A 14,977-nucleotide genomic window follows, 5' to 3' on the forward strand; every position below is an offset into this window, starting at 1 on the left:
AACTTCCACACACACACACAAACAAAGAATTTTTGCCAACTAATTATCCAATCAAGCTAGTTATTTTCAACAATACAAATCGTGCACATTTCTAGGAAAACAATTTTTTGTAAAAAAAAAAAAAAATGTTAGAAAACACAAAAATATTATTATAAGAAACAATACCTTTAAGAGCTGTTCGATGTATCTGGGTTTATTATCGAGGACTTTCTTGACATGCGCCTTTTCTGCCTTTTTGCCAACCATGTCATCATAGACGCTGTCATACTCAAACACGCTTGGGTCTTCTTGCAGGGCCTTATCAATATCCAGCTGAGTCTGGTTGAAATTGAATAGATGTGTGTAAAGTACATGTATTTTCCCAGATTGGCCTGTGCAGTCTGCACGGGCTAATCAGAGACAACACTTTCCCCCTATACTAAATAATTGCTTGAAGAGACTCCTTTTAAACAAAGAATTCATAAACAGGGGAAAGTGTAGTCCCTGATAAGCCTGTGGGGACTGCACAGGCTAATCTTGGATGACTTTTTATGCACAAGCATTAAGCCACGTTTTTTCCATAGTGTCATACTCAAACACACTTGGGTCCTCCTCCTGAGCCTCATCAATATCCAGCTGTGTCTGGTATGAGCAGTGAACATGTTAGAAAATTCAATTGAGTAGCAAACTGGCAAAGTGGCACTTATTGCATGTGCCTAAAGTGTCATACCAGATTAGCCTGTGCATGTACATGTTAACCTTAATAAGACTTTTATAAGAACGCAAAACATGCTAAAAAGCTTTCCCCTGTCACAGGCCTTTGTAGGTGATTGCTTTTAAAGACCCTTAACATAAATGTTAAGTTCTAATGTTCTGAATATCTGTCGTTGATATCCCAACATTTGCTAATACACTATAAAACTTACCCACCCTCTGACAGCACACAAGCCTTTATCAAAAGTGCCATAATGAAGTAGCAGTCTAGTGCCGCTGCTAAAATTTAACTTTTAACCTCATTCTTAGACTGAGATCGCCATTAATTAAACAGTGCAGGTTTTTCAGAGCATTAAAGCAAAAGCACAAAATAAACCTACAAAAATACATTTTTCTAGATCAAATGTCTTCTTTATATGTGAATAAGCTCTTCTGATTCTGACTTATTTATTAGTTGTGCTTTAAGATAAATAAGACAAGAGGATGAAAATAATTTTCTTTCCAGATAAGTTTTTTTGGAGTGTCAGTTTTTTCAATACAGTCCAATCTGACTCAGCTGTCATGACAACCCCCACCTCAGCAGTCATTTTGAGGCAAAAAGTAATATATAATTTGATATAATTAATGGCATTTATTGGAAAATGATCGTGAAATCTTTAAAATATATATTATATCACAGTATTCCCCTTGTGAAGTCTTCATATTGAAAAATTGGTGTTTTTGATTTTTTTGCTCCCAAATACTTTAAAAATGATAACTTAATATTGTCAAGTTGTCAATATTATATTAACTAAGGCTCAAGCCATATAGCTGCATAGGGAAACTAACTAAATATTGCATTTTATTTATGACAAGAGATGTGTTCGTCAGAAACACAATGCCCCCTATTGCGCCGCTTTGAAATACAATTATTTTTTTTGACCTTTGACCTTGAAGGATGACCTTGAACTTCCACCACTCAAAATGTGCAGCTTCATGAGAACGCCGCTTTGAAATTTTTATTTTTTTTACCTTTGACCTTGAAGGATGACCTTGACCTTGAACTTCCACCACTCAAAATGTGCAGCTTCATGAGAACACCGCTTTGAAAAAAAAAAAAAATTGACCTTTGACCATTGAATGATGACCTTGACCTTGAACTTCCACAACTCATTATGTGCAGCTTCATGAGAACACCGCTTTGATTTTTTATATTTTTTTTTTTGACCTTGAAGGATGACCTTGACCTTGCACTTCCACCACTCAAAATGTGCAGCTTCATGAGATAACACATACATGCCAAATATCAAGTTTCTATCTTAAATAATGCACAAGAGGGCCAAGATGGCACTAGTTCGCTCACCTGAGAGGAGTCAGTTCATTCAATCTTTACCAAATTCAAACTTGACCTAGATATTGTCAGGACAAACATACTGGTAAAGTTTCATCATTATTTCATCTGCGAGTCATGATCAATGTACCTATGAAGTTTCATGATCCTAGGCGAAGGCAATCTTGAGTTATCATTCGAAAACCATTTTTCTAAATTGAGTCATCGTGACCTTGACAGCCATTGTGTGAATACGTTTTTTGGCACTGTGACCTTGACCTTTGACCTAGTGACCTGATAATCAATAGGGGTCATCTGCGAGTCATGATCAATATACCTATGAAGTTTCATGAACCTAAGCATAAGCGTTCTTGAGTTATCATCCAGAAACCATTTTACTATTTCAGGTCACCGTGACCTTGACCTTTGACCTAGTGACCTGAAAATCTATAGGGGTCATCTTCGAGTCATGATCAATGTACCTATGAAGTTTCATGATCCTAGGCCTAAGTTCTTGAGTTATCATCCGGAAACCATTTTACTATTTCGGGTCATCGTGACCTTGACCTTTGACCTAGTGACCTGAAAATCAATAGGGTAATGTATCTATGAACTTTCATGATCCTAGGAATAAGCGTTCTTGAGTTATCATCCGGAAACCATTGTACTGCTTTGGGTCACCTTGACCTTGACCATTGACCTAGTGACCTGAAAATCAATAGGGGTCATCTGCGAGTCATGATCAATGTATCTATGAAGTTTCATGATCCTAGGCATAAGTGTTCTTGAGTTATCATCCAGAAACCATTTTACTATTTCGGGTCATCGTGACCTTGATCTTTGACCTAGTGACCTGAAAATCAATAGGGGTCATCTGCGAGTCATGATCAATGTGCCTATGAAGTTTCATGATCCTTGGCATAAGCGCTCTTGAGTTATCATCTGGAAACCATCTAGTGGGAGGACGGACCGACATTAGCAAAACAATATACCCCTCTTCTTCGAAAGGGGGGGGGGGGGCATTATGAGAAAACTTCCCCCCTCCCAGCAGCCATGTTATTCAACTGACCGGGACCATTTTTTAACTCAACTCTCGTATCAAGGAAACAAATGTTCTGAGCAAATTTCATGAAAATTGGGCCAAAAATGTGACTTCTACTGTGTTCACATGTTTTCACTATAAACATATAGAGAAAAATACCCCGCCCACTGGTGGCCATGTTTTTTCACCAATCCCGACCATTTTCAAACTCATCTGAGATATCAATAAAACCAATGTTTTGACCAACTTTCATGATGATTGGGCAAAAATTGTGACTTCTAGAGTGTTAACAAGGTTTCTCTATAGCTAAATAGGGAAAACTGCCACTATATACATATAGAGAAACATGCCCCGCCCACTGGCGGCCATGTTTTTTCACCGATCTCGACCATTTTCGAACTCGTCCGAGACATCAATCGAACCAATGTTTTGACTAACTTTCATGATGATTCGGGGCAAAAATTGTGACTTCTAGAGTGTTTACAAGGTTTCTCAATAGCCAAATAAGGAAAACTGCCCCGCCCACTGGCGGCCATGTTTTTCAACGGATTGGAGCCACTTTTGAACTCAACCAAGATATCATTAAGACAAACATTTTGACAAAGTAACATGAAGATTGGGCATGAAATGTGACTTCTACAGTGTTTACAAGGTATTTCTTTTTTTTTACCTAGTGACCTAGTTTTGACCCGGCACAACCCAGTTTCGAACTCGGCCGAGATTTTATTGGGACAAAGCTTCTGACCGAGTTTCATGAAGATGGGACAAGAAATGTGGCCTCTAGAGAGTTTACAAGCAAATGTTAACGGACGGACGGACGGACATACAACGGACAAAGACCGGTCACAAAAGCTCACCTGAGCCTGAGCAATCAGGTGAGCTAAAAAGTTATGGCCTACGTTAAAGTTTTATTTCGGACGGACGGACAGACTGACAAACACACATACTGACATACTGACGGACAGTTCAACTGCTATATGCCACCCTACCGGGGGCATAAAATCAAGAAAACCGTCGGAGATGGGTGATGCTCCCCAAAGGTTTTTTTTTGTCACAATATTTCACTTTATATGCAGATAAAAGGAAACGTCTTGAGGGGCATAACTTTGGACAAAATAATACAATGGATGATTTAGCAACTTAAAAATTTCAAACGGCCATAACTCTCTAAATAAATCATCTAACCAGAACCCACAAACAACATGTGCATCTCCTCAAGGTAGTTAAGCTTCCCATAAAGCTTCATTGAATTCCAGTCAGTAGTTGGGGAGAAATAGCCCAGACAAGAATTGCACTATATGTACAGTTTATAGAAAATTTCAAAGGGCCATAACTTTGTGAAAAAATCATCCAACCATAACCAGCTGATAATATGCACATCTCCTGTTGGTAGTGAAGCTTCCCATAAAGTTTCATTGAATTCCAGTAATAAGTTGCTGAGAAAAAGCTCGGACAAGAATTGCAATATATGTACAATGGAAAATTTCAAAGGGCCATTACTCTGTGAAATATCATCCAACGAGAACCGGCTGATACTATGCACATCTCCTCTTGGTAGTGAAGCTTCCCATAAAGTTTCATTGAATTTAAGTCATTAGTTGCTGAAAAATAGCCCAGACAAGAAATGCACTATATGTACAGTTAACGTAACATTTCAAAGGGCCATAAGTCTGTGAAAAATCATCCGACCAGATCTGGCTGATAATATGCACATCTCCTTTTGGTAGTGAAGCTTCCCATAAAGTTTCATTGAATTCCGGTCATTAGTTGCTGAGAAATAGCCCGGACAAGAATTGCACTATATTTACAGTTAATGGAAAATTTCAAAGGGTCATAACTCTGTGAAAAATAATCTGACTAGAACCTGCTGATAATATGCACATGTCCTCTTGGTAGTGAAGTTTCCCATAAAGTTTATTGAATTCCGGTTATTAGTTGCTGAGAAATAGCCCGGACAAGAATTGCACTATATGTACAGTTAATGGAAAATTTCATAGGGCCATAACTCTGTGAAAAATCATCCGACCAGAACCGGCTGATAATATGCACATCTCCTCTTGGTAGTGAAGCTTCCCATAAAGTTTAATTGAATTCTGGTCATTAATTGCTGAGAAATAGCCTGGACAAAAATTGTGCACGGACGGAGGCACGGACAGACGAAGCGGCGACTATATGCTCCCCCAAAATTTTTGGGGAAACATAATAAAAAATAATTTTTTAATTGAAACCTTCAAATGGGAATTTTGTGACAGCAATTCTGAAATTGGTAGTTTTTTTCCTAATTGGAAAAGTGCTGTTTTCATGTACTTATTAAAGATGGACTTAAAAGGGACAGTCAACCACGAGGACGAAGAAAATAAAAGTTGTAAAATACCGTATTTTATTACAATTATTAGTTAATATTGATTAAAATATCATGACTAGTATATTACATTACTTGAAACAAGAGCTGTGTTCGTGAAACACAATGCCCCCTACTGCACCGCTTTGAAGCCATATATTTGACCTTTGACCTTGAAGGATGACCTTGACCTTGACATTTCACCTTTCAAAATGTGCAGCTCCATGAGATGTGCATGTATGCCAAATATCAAGTTGCTATCTTCAATATTGCAAAAATTGACCTTTGACCTTAACCTTTGACCTTGAAGGATGACCTTGACCTTTCACCACTCAAAATGTGCAGCTCCATGAGATATGCATGAATGCCAAATATCAAGTTGCTATCTTCAATATTGCAAAATTTGACCTTTGACCTTGACCTTGAAGGATGACCTTGACCTTCACCTTTAACCACTCAAAATGAGCAACTCCATGAGATGCACATGATTGCCAAATATCAACTTGCTATCTTCAATATTGAAAAAGTTATGGCCAATGTTAAAGTTTTCCGACGGACAGACGCCATATATTTGACATTTGACCTTGAAGGATGATCTTGACCTTGACATTTCACCTTTCAAAATGTGCAGCTCCATGAGATACGCATGTATGCCAAATATCAAGTTGCTATCTTCAATATTGCAAAATTTGACCTTTGACCTTAACCTTAGACCTTGAAGGATGACCTTGACCTTTCACCACTCAAAATGTGCAGCTCCATTATATATGCATGAATGCCAAAAATCGAGTTGCTATCTATAATATTGCAAAATTTGACCTTTGACCTCGACCTTGAAGGATGACCTTGAACTCCAACTTTCACCACTCAAAATGTGCAGCTCCGTGAGATGCACATGCATGCCAAATATCAAGTTGCTATCTTCAATATTGAAAAAGTTATGGCCAATGTTAAAGTTTTCGGATGGACAGACGCCATATCAGGGTTCATACAGATTTTCTCTTATGAAATTCAAGCACTTTTTAAGCACTTTTCAAGGGAAAAAATCCGAATTCAAGCAATTTTTTAGTCCGACGTAATGAAAACTGTATATTATTCTGTGTCCAATACTGACATTATTTTCGCTAAATTGGTCTCTTCTTGCTTAACATTTTATGTGACTTACAACAGTTAGCACTAGGGCTGTCACGATTCACCGGTAAACTGGTATATCGCGGCGCATGTCGTTTAAAAAATCACACTGCCGTACGGCGTTGCCACACCGGTTTTTTTTAATCGAACTATTATTTTATGAACACAGAGGTTAAATACATATTTTGATAAAATTATCAGTTGGGAAACTGTAGTGTTTTCGATAGAGATTATGACTACCTCTATCAAGTTTATTAGGTTGTATTGATTCCCTTTGACAGGTTAGAGTCAGACAATGACTGTTTTTATTCATAATAGTTTCTAGTCATACCATGATACCAGTGTTGTGAGATTATTGAGCTTAACAAAGTTGTAAAACATGTTATTCTGCTGTTTTCTTCACAGATATATATTCAGTAAAATATCGCGATACAGTGTTGTCGTATCATGATGTATCGCGGTACGCTCACGGCGTATCGTGACAGCCCTAGTCTGCACTACCCTGCTACAGTAACAACTGTTTAATCAAAAGTAAAATATTTCATTATGATATAGTAATTGACGAAAGGCATTACACAAACCAAAACAAAACCTGTTATTTGTATTGAATATGTATTCTAAATGTTCACTCTTCTGGTGGCTTTTCAACGCGGATTCCCCCCATACTAGCAATTTCTTTATCTGTTCTGCATACTAAAGATGCTTTGACTTTAGAATGGGCCTTGTCAACAACCCAAGGGTACTTCAAAAGCCACCCTTTCTGAAAAATGCACTTATTCATTGGCATATTTCAACTTGTCAGAACGGTAATGGCATAATGCGGAAAAAAACCTGAAGTAGACCAATTGGCGGAAGATTAGTAGTAGATCAGATCGGAACTGTCATAAATCGTGGAAAAAAACACTATGACTTCTGACACATGGAAAAGATATGAAATTATATATTTTTACCCTTAGTGAGTTTTTCAAGCACTTTTGAAGCCCAAAATAAGCACTTTTTAAGCATTTTAAGGTTTTTATATGCAAATAAGCACTTTTTAAGCACTCAACAGCCTTTATAAGCATTTGTCAAGGAGAACATTGAAATTCAAGCACTTTACAAGGTCTGTATATACCGTGCATATATTTGACATTTGACCTTGAAGGATGACCTTCACCTTCACCTTTCACCACTCAAAATGTGCAGCTCAATGAGATACACATGCATGCCAAATATCAAGTTGCTATCTTCAATATTGAAAAAGTTATGGCCAATGTTAAAGTTTTCGGATGGACGGACAGACGCCATATATTTGACATCTGACCTTGAAGGATGACCTTGACCTTTCACCACTCAAAATGTGCAGCTCCATGAGATGCACATGCATGCCAAATATCAAGTTGCTATCTTCAATATTGAAAAAGTTATGGCAAATGTTAAAGTTTTCAGACGGACAGACGCCATATATTTGACATCTGACCTTGAAGGATGACCTTGACTTTCACTTTTTACCACTCAAAATGTTCAGCTCCATGAGACACACATGTGAGATACACATGCATGCCAAATATCAAGTTGCTATCTTCAATATTGAAAAAGTTATGGCCAATGTTAAAGTTTTCGGATGAACAGACGCCATATATTTGACATTTGACCTTAAAGGATGACCTTGACCTTGACCTTTCACCACTCAAAATGTGCAGCTCCGTGAGATGCACATGCATGCCAAATATCAAATTGGTACCTTCAGTATTGAAAAAGTTATGGCCAATGTTAAAATTTTCGGACGGACAGACAGACGCCATATATTTGACATTTGACCTTAAAGGATGACCTTGACCTTCACCTTTCACCACTCAAAATGTGCAGCTCCGTGAGAAGCACATGCATGCCAAATATCAAGTTGCTATCTTCAATATTGAAAAAGTTATGACCATTAAAGTTTTCTGACGGACGGACAGACTGACATACTAACATAGTGACTGACGGACAGTTCAACTGCTATATGCCACCCTACCGGGGGCATAAAAAGTTGTAAAGTTTTCATATTTTCAGTATATTCGTTAATAAATTTAACTGGGATATGTCTACCAGGTAACCACCAATTAACTATAAATAACGCCAGTAGATTGATCATCATCGTCACGTGGTAAACCAAGGAAAGCAAATTGTGCATGCATGGTGAAATGTATATATTTTATATGTTTTAAAACTGAGTTTCTAGCATGAACATCAATTTTAAATGCAATCTGATTAATAAATTACAGACTAACAATGATTTTGTAACACGTTAATGAAAGAAGAAAAGAGTGTGAAACTGTTGTGTCTGGAAAAAATTATATTGTTATTACAAGTGAGTTACATGCTGCATGTTCATAATTGCAGAAATTTATTATGGGTTATCAGGGGGCATTTATTCAGCATATGGGTCTTCCATCTGACCCTTTACCACTCAGATACATATTTGGACACATTTGTAGTCACTTAAAAAGTTAAATTTAATTAAAGACCTTTGTTACTTTATTCAAGTGTTAAAGGCTTCATTTCCAAACCTTAGATACTGATGAGGAGCAAACAGCATGAAACCTGAACAGACTGAAAGCTACTCACAGGCTGTTCTGGTTTTTTGCTGTTTGCACATATCCATTTTCACTTTGCTTCTCAGTGGGAAAGGTTCAACATAAGCACAATCTTATAATGGTCACCTGACTATAGCAGCCACCAGACTTAAAGGAACCTCTTCACATTTTGATACATTGACAAAATTATATAAAAAAAATGTTTCAGATTTGCAAATTTTCATTCTAATTATGTGTTTTGCAAGGAAACAGTAACACTGAACATTTAAGTGGTTGGAGCCCATGTATGTATTACTTTTATTTATTTCTTCATTATTATTTTCATTTTAAACTGAAACTCTTCTGTTCCGATGTTTATATTTATCAATTTAAAGCATTTAATGACAATATTCAAAACATACCAAAATCTGTGAAAAGTGTTCAGTGCTTAGAAGCAGCCACTTTGACTAATTCACTTGACTGGCTGCTGTAGCCACTAATTAGACTACTTCACTTGACTGGCTGCTCTAGACATTTTGCACTGTGTTTGGTAGACAAATTTTGAGTCTACCAGCAACAAAGATTTAAAAATAAGAGGGCCTGAAAGGCCCAAAGTTGCTCACCTGAGATAACAAGATATTATTGGGACAAATCTTCTGACCAAGTTTCATGAAGATCGGAAAATAAATGTGGCCTCTAGAGTGTTAACAAGGTTTTACTATAGCCATATCAGGAAAAATGCCCCGTCCCCTGGCAGCCATGTTTTTTAACCAACCGGCATCATTTTTTAACTCATCCAAAATATCATTGAGACCAATCTTCTGACCAAATTTTATGAAGATTGGACAATCAATGTGTCCTCTAGAGTGTTAACAAGGTTTTACTATAGCAATATATAGCCATAAAAGGAAAAATGACCCGCCCCTGGTGGCCATGTTTTTAAAGCAACCAAATCCATTTTCAAACTCATCCAAGATATCATTGGGACAAATCTTCTGACCAAGTTTCATGATGATCGGAAAATAAATGTGACCTCTAGAGTGTAAACAAGGTTTTACTAAAGACATATAAGGAAAAATGCCACGCCCCCGTGGTGGCCATGTTTTTCAACCAACCGGCATCATTTTCAACTCGTCCAAGATATTATTGGGATGAATCTTCTGACCGAGTTTCATGAAGATCTGACTATAAATGTGGCCTCTCGATTGTTAACAAGATTTTACTATCAGGGTTTTTTTTGGCCCGATTTTATAGCCGAAATTGGACTATGTTCCCAATCCCAAAAAGTATACAATTTTCCAAAAATGTGGCAAAAAATTCCCAATTTCCAAAAAAAAAAAAAATTTTTTTTTTTTTTTTTTTTTTTTTTAGAAATGAGTGCCTTATGCGTATTTTATCTTTTTGTTCTTTTAATTTGAATGATTATAGAGAGTTATATCAAATTTAGTATTTCCCCAATCAGTTGACTTTTTGTGTGGAAAAAAAAGGGTAATGAATTTATTTTCCCAATTTCATGAAAATGCCGATAAAATCCCAATTCCAAAGCCATGGGCTATCTTCCAAAAAAGTGGGGAAAAAAAACCTGACTAAAGCCATATCTAGCCATATAAGGAAAAATGCACCGCCCCTTGGCAGCAATGTTACTCAAGCAAAGGTTACCATTTTCAATCTCATCCAAGATATCATTGGGACAAATCTTCTGACCAAGTTTCATGAAGATCGGAAAATAAATGTGGCTTCGAGTGTTAACAAGGTTTTACTAAAGCCATATAAGGAAAAATGCCCCGCCCCCTGGTGGCCATGTTTTTCAACCAACCGGCATCATTTTTGAACTTGTCCAACATATTATTGGGATGAATCTTTTGATCAAGCTTCATGAAGATCAGACAATAAATGTGGCCTATAGAGTGTTAATAACAAGATTTTACTATAGCCATATAAGGAAAAATGCCCCGCCCCTTGCAGCAGCCATGTTTTTCAAGCAAAGGTTACCATTTTTCAACTCATCCAATATATCATTGCGACAAATCTTCTGAGCAAGTTTCATGAAGATCAGAAAATTAATGTGGCCTCTAGAGTGTTAACAAGGTTTTACTATAGCCATATAAGGAAAAATGCCCCGCCCCCTGGTGGCCATGTTTTTCAACCAACTGGCATCATTTAAGATCTCGTTCAAGATCTTCTTGGGATGAATCTTCTGACCAAGTTTCATGAAGATCAGACAATAAATGTGGCCTCTAGAGTGTTAACAAGATTTTACTATAGCCATAAAAAATTCCATGCCCCTTGGCAGCCATGTTTTTCAAGCAAACGTAACCATTTTCAAACTCATCCAAGATATCATTGAGACCAATCTTCAGATCAAATTTCATGAAGATTGGACAATAAATGCGGCCTCTAGAGAGTTAACAAGGCAAATGTTGACGCAGCACAATGCACGATGGACAAAAGGCGATCACAAAAGCTCACCATGAGCACGTTGTGCTCAGGTGAGCTAAAAAACATTGTCTTTATAGCACCTTGGGCAAAATATATCTGTACTTTTATACACTCACCTGCTTTTTGATAACTTTTTTATTGTTGGATGTAACACCATATTTAGATGTTATTCCTTTCTTTGTATTGGTTTCCTGTAAAAAGGGAAACATCATTTCAGAACTAGCCACTAGTACATGTAAATAGGGTAATTTTGCAAATTTAAGCAACACAAAAACATCTGTATGATAATATTGACTTTGCTATGTATTCACATAAATGTCATTGATAAGAAATAACAAATGTCAATCCATAATATAAATAAATATCTAGAGCTTGGTCTACAACATGACTAATAAAACTGAATCACTAGATCAGGTATTATGTCAGCTATGCTAATATATGGTAAATAAATTAGAAATGTGTTGATCACTGTGGATGATGAAATGCTTTGAACTTCATGACCATGACATATATTGCAAGTGTCAGTTTAATTATTAGAGAATTTTGGATGCAGACTGCTCTACAAACTTCCTTAGTTTCTCACATATGTTACATTTTATGCAGATTGACTAACGAACAACAGGGACTTCAATATACCCCTCCTTTGGGGTAATAATTAAAAGTTCTTTATAATTTGAACAAATAAGCTTGTTTCCTTAAAATAAAACACATGAGCTCAACTCTAGGATAATGGGCCTTAATGCATGTGCCTAAAGAGTAGTCCCAAACTAGCCTTGCTGTCAACACAGGCTAATCAGAGACGAAACTTTCTCCATACACGGGATTTTTGACAAATTGTTTAGTGGTGACTTCTTTTCAAACACAAAATTCTGATAAAGCGGAGAGTGTAACTAGTTACATGTATTTCTGATTAGCCTGTTCCCAAGAACAATACTTAACCAATGCATTAAGCTCAGTTTTTTAAGAGCACAGCCCATAAATTATAATGACCAATAAAACACATACAGGTTTTTCATCCTCATCTTCTCCAAATACATTGGCAACTGCTACTACGCCAGGCTTCTTTGAGGAATTAGGGACAAATAACCCATACCTGAAACACACAATAAATATGAACAATGTTATGTTGTACAATAATTCTTTTCTTAATTTTTTCTTGATTTGGGGACAGGGACTGGCCTTCCATTTTGGGGAAAACATTATCAACACAACTGAAAAAGAGGATGACATTTCCCAAAGTAAGCTTAAAAGTTGGGGAAAATTGCTTCATTTTAAAGAAATTCCATTAGGGGAAGGAATATTAGCCTTTCTCTTGGGGAAGGGGCATTTATAAGGCCTTTGCTTGAGAAGGCAAAACAGGCCCTGAATAATATCATTGCCCTTAAAACAATTAAAAGGGTTACATATTTCATTACTTATTGGTTACAGAGATTATGTCTGCATCAAATTTATCTGTTATTTCAAACAACAACATACTGAACATACTAATAGTGGCAGTGGACATGTTATTTCATGCCCTTTAGATGCTATCCAGCTACTTAAATAAAACCTTGGCAAAATGGATCATTAGAGTTCATGATTTATTTATGACTTGGTCATGAATATTTCACAACCACATTTCGTAAAAATGCATGAACACTTCTACAGTGCTAAATGATACAATTCTTGAATAGTTATTAAAAAGAAGTCAATGAACTGCTCATATATTCCAATCATGAACTGTTTAAGAATCAAGGACTTCAATACATTTTTTATACATGTACCTGCAGGAGTTCAATGATCCTGTGCTTAACATTTTTGTGGGTCAAATGCTATATTCCGAATTTTGTGATGTATTTTATACTTTATATAAGCAATCCTGGTAGTGTTACAAACTATAACGACAACAACAGAACCAATTTATTCAATCGGGTCGCGTCGCAATTCTTTATACTTTTCAGGTTTTTTAATTGTCAAAATATGCATATCAGGGGTTTTCCTCGCATCATTGGAAAAACGCCATAGCCTATGGATTTTGGGTAGAAATTGCTCATTTTGGGAAAAATTCTCGCTAAAATTACTGCTTTGGGAAATGAAAAAGCTGGTGTAAGTTAGGATTTATGGTAAAACTGCATGATTTTAAAGAAATTTTCAATTGAGAAGCGGCCTTTAATAGGCCTCTGTTATATAAGGCTGAAAAGCCCCTGCATATTATGGATATTTTAGAGCAAGGTTAATGTTCATTATTACTGTTTTCTCAAAAATATCAAAACTACAAAGAAAATTTGCAAATCTTAAACAATTTTTTAAAATTTTGTCAATTTCCCAAAACATGAAATTTAAAGGTCTTTCTAAACAAATCTTCCAGATTCGAAATCAACAAAAAAAAACAGGACATTTTAAAATTGCCTGCATCATTTATCAAATTTTAAGATATTTTTTTCCGTTTTTAGAAGCTGTTTGCCAAGGCAAGAGCTGGGCATCACACAAGCGATTCTATCTAGCAACACTGACAGTTTTGGTTTTCAGAAATCAACAAAGGAGGAATTCCTGAACTATCAAAGTTTCCAAGCTATATACACACAGTTATTAGCTGCGGTGATCTTATTTATTGGTTCTGTTGGTTTACTTGGATGGAACATATGTGAACTTTTATAGAACTTTAAAAAGTCTATATCTGTCTATCTATAAACAAAAATCAGCTATGGCATTATAAGATCAGATAAGCAAACATTGTAAAAGGGTTGTTAAATTATCAATTTGAAGTCAATTATGCTGAAGAAATATGAAGGTTCCCATGCAAATTTAGTCTGTATATCGACAAGTGTCTGTCAATAAATGTCAAACTAGTAATACAAAACTTACCACAAGAATGTAAAAGCACATAGTACCTGTTGTGATCATTTTTAGTAAGATAGTGTAATTTTAAACAGTAGCAAATTAGCTTATTGAGTTAATGCATTATGCCATTAATATGATTGCCTTTCTATTGAGTAATTGATAAATTGGTTGTTACTTGTTGTTCCATGATAAATGTTTTATGCACTAGTACAAACCCAGCATTGTTAATTTTGTAAACTCATGGTAATAAAATGTTACTTCTTTGATTCCACAGTTTTTCAAAAGATAACATCACTTAGTAATTTCATATACATAAATATTCTTGTAAGTTGATGACAGTGTTTTAGTATTATTTAACTTATTGATTTAACTTATTGTGTAACTATTATTTTATATGCAAATAAATGATGCGAAGTGAATACCACATACCTTTTTATATATGTAAAGACAATGACTGACATATTAATAAGCTCATATGATTACTGATAATCTATGTTTTATTGTATGTGTTATTTGATTGTTGAAATAAAAAAATATGGATGACATAACAGTATGTTTATTTGCATTCAAATTGTAACTATACAGCTACAAACAAAGTGAAAGCAGTTTAGACTGTGATTTATGAATTGCTACAATTTTTTATGGCTAGTTTTTTAGTGTAGACA

General features: G+C 35.9%; 1 protein-coding gene across 3 annotated transcripts in view; it reads right to left on the bottom strand.

The window, feature by feature from the left end:
• LOC127851013 (nuclear speckle splicing regulatory protein 1-like) overlaps positions 1–14,977 on the bottom strand; it is a 37,427-nt gene that overhangs the window by 20,938 nt on the left and 1,512 nt on the right. For all 3 annotated transcript variants that reach the window (XM_052384445.1, XM_052384436.1, XM_052384455.1), the window contains exons 2-4: positions 12,498–12,585; positions 11,609–11,683; positions 166–318 (exon numbers count right to left, since the gene is read on the bottom strand). In XM_052384445.1, the coding sequence (XP_052240405.1) occupies positions 166–318; positions 11,609–11,683; positions 12,498–12,585 (316 nt within the window). The remainder of the gene's footprint in view (positions 1–165; positions 319–11,608; positions 11,684–12,497; positions 12,586–14,977) is intronic.

Source organism: Dreissena polymorpha, chromosome 1 (genome assembly GCF_020536995.1).
Source record: "Dreissena polymorpha isolate Duluth1 chromosome 1, UMN_Dpol_1.0, whole genome shotgun sequence".
Taxonomy (NCBI): Eukaryota; Metazoa; Mollusca; class Bivalvia; order Myida; family Dreissenidae; genus Dreissena; species Dreissena polymorpha.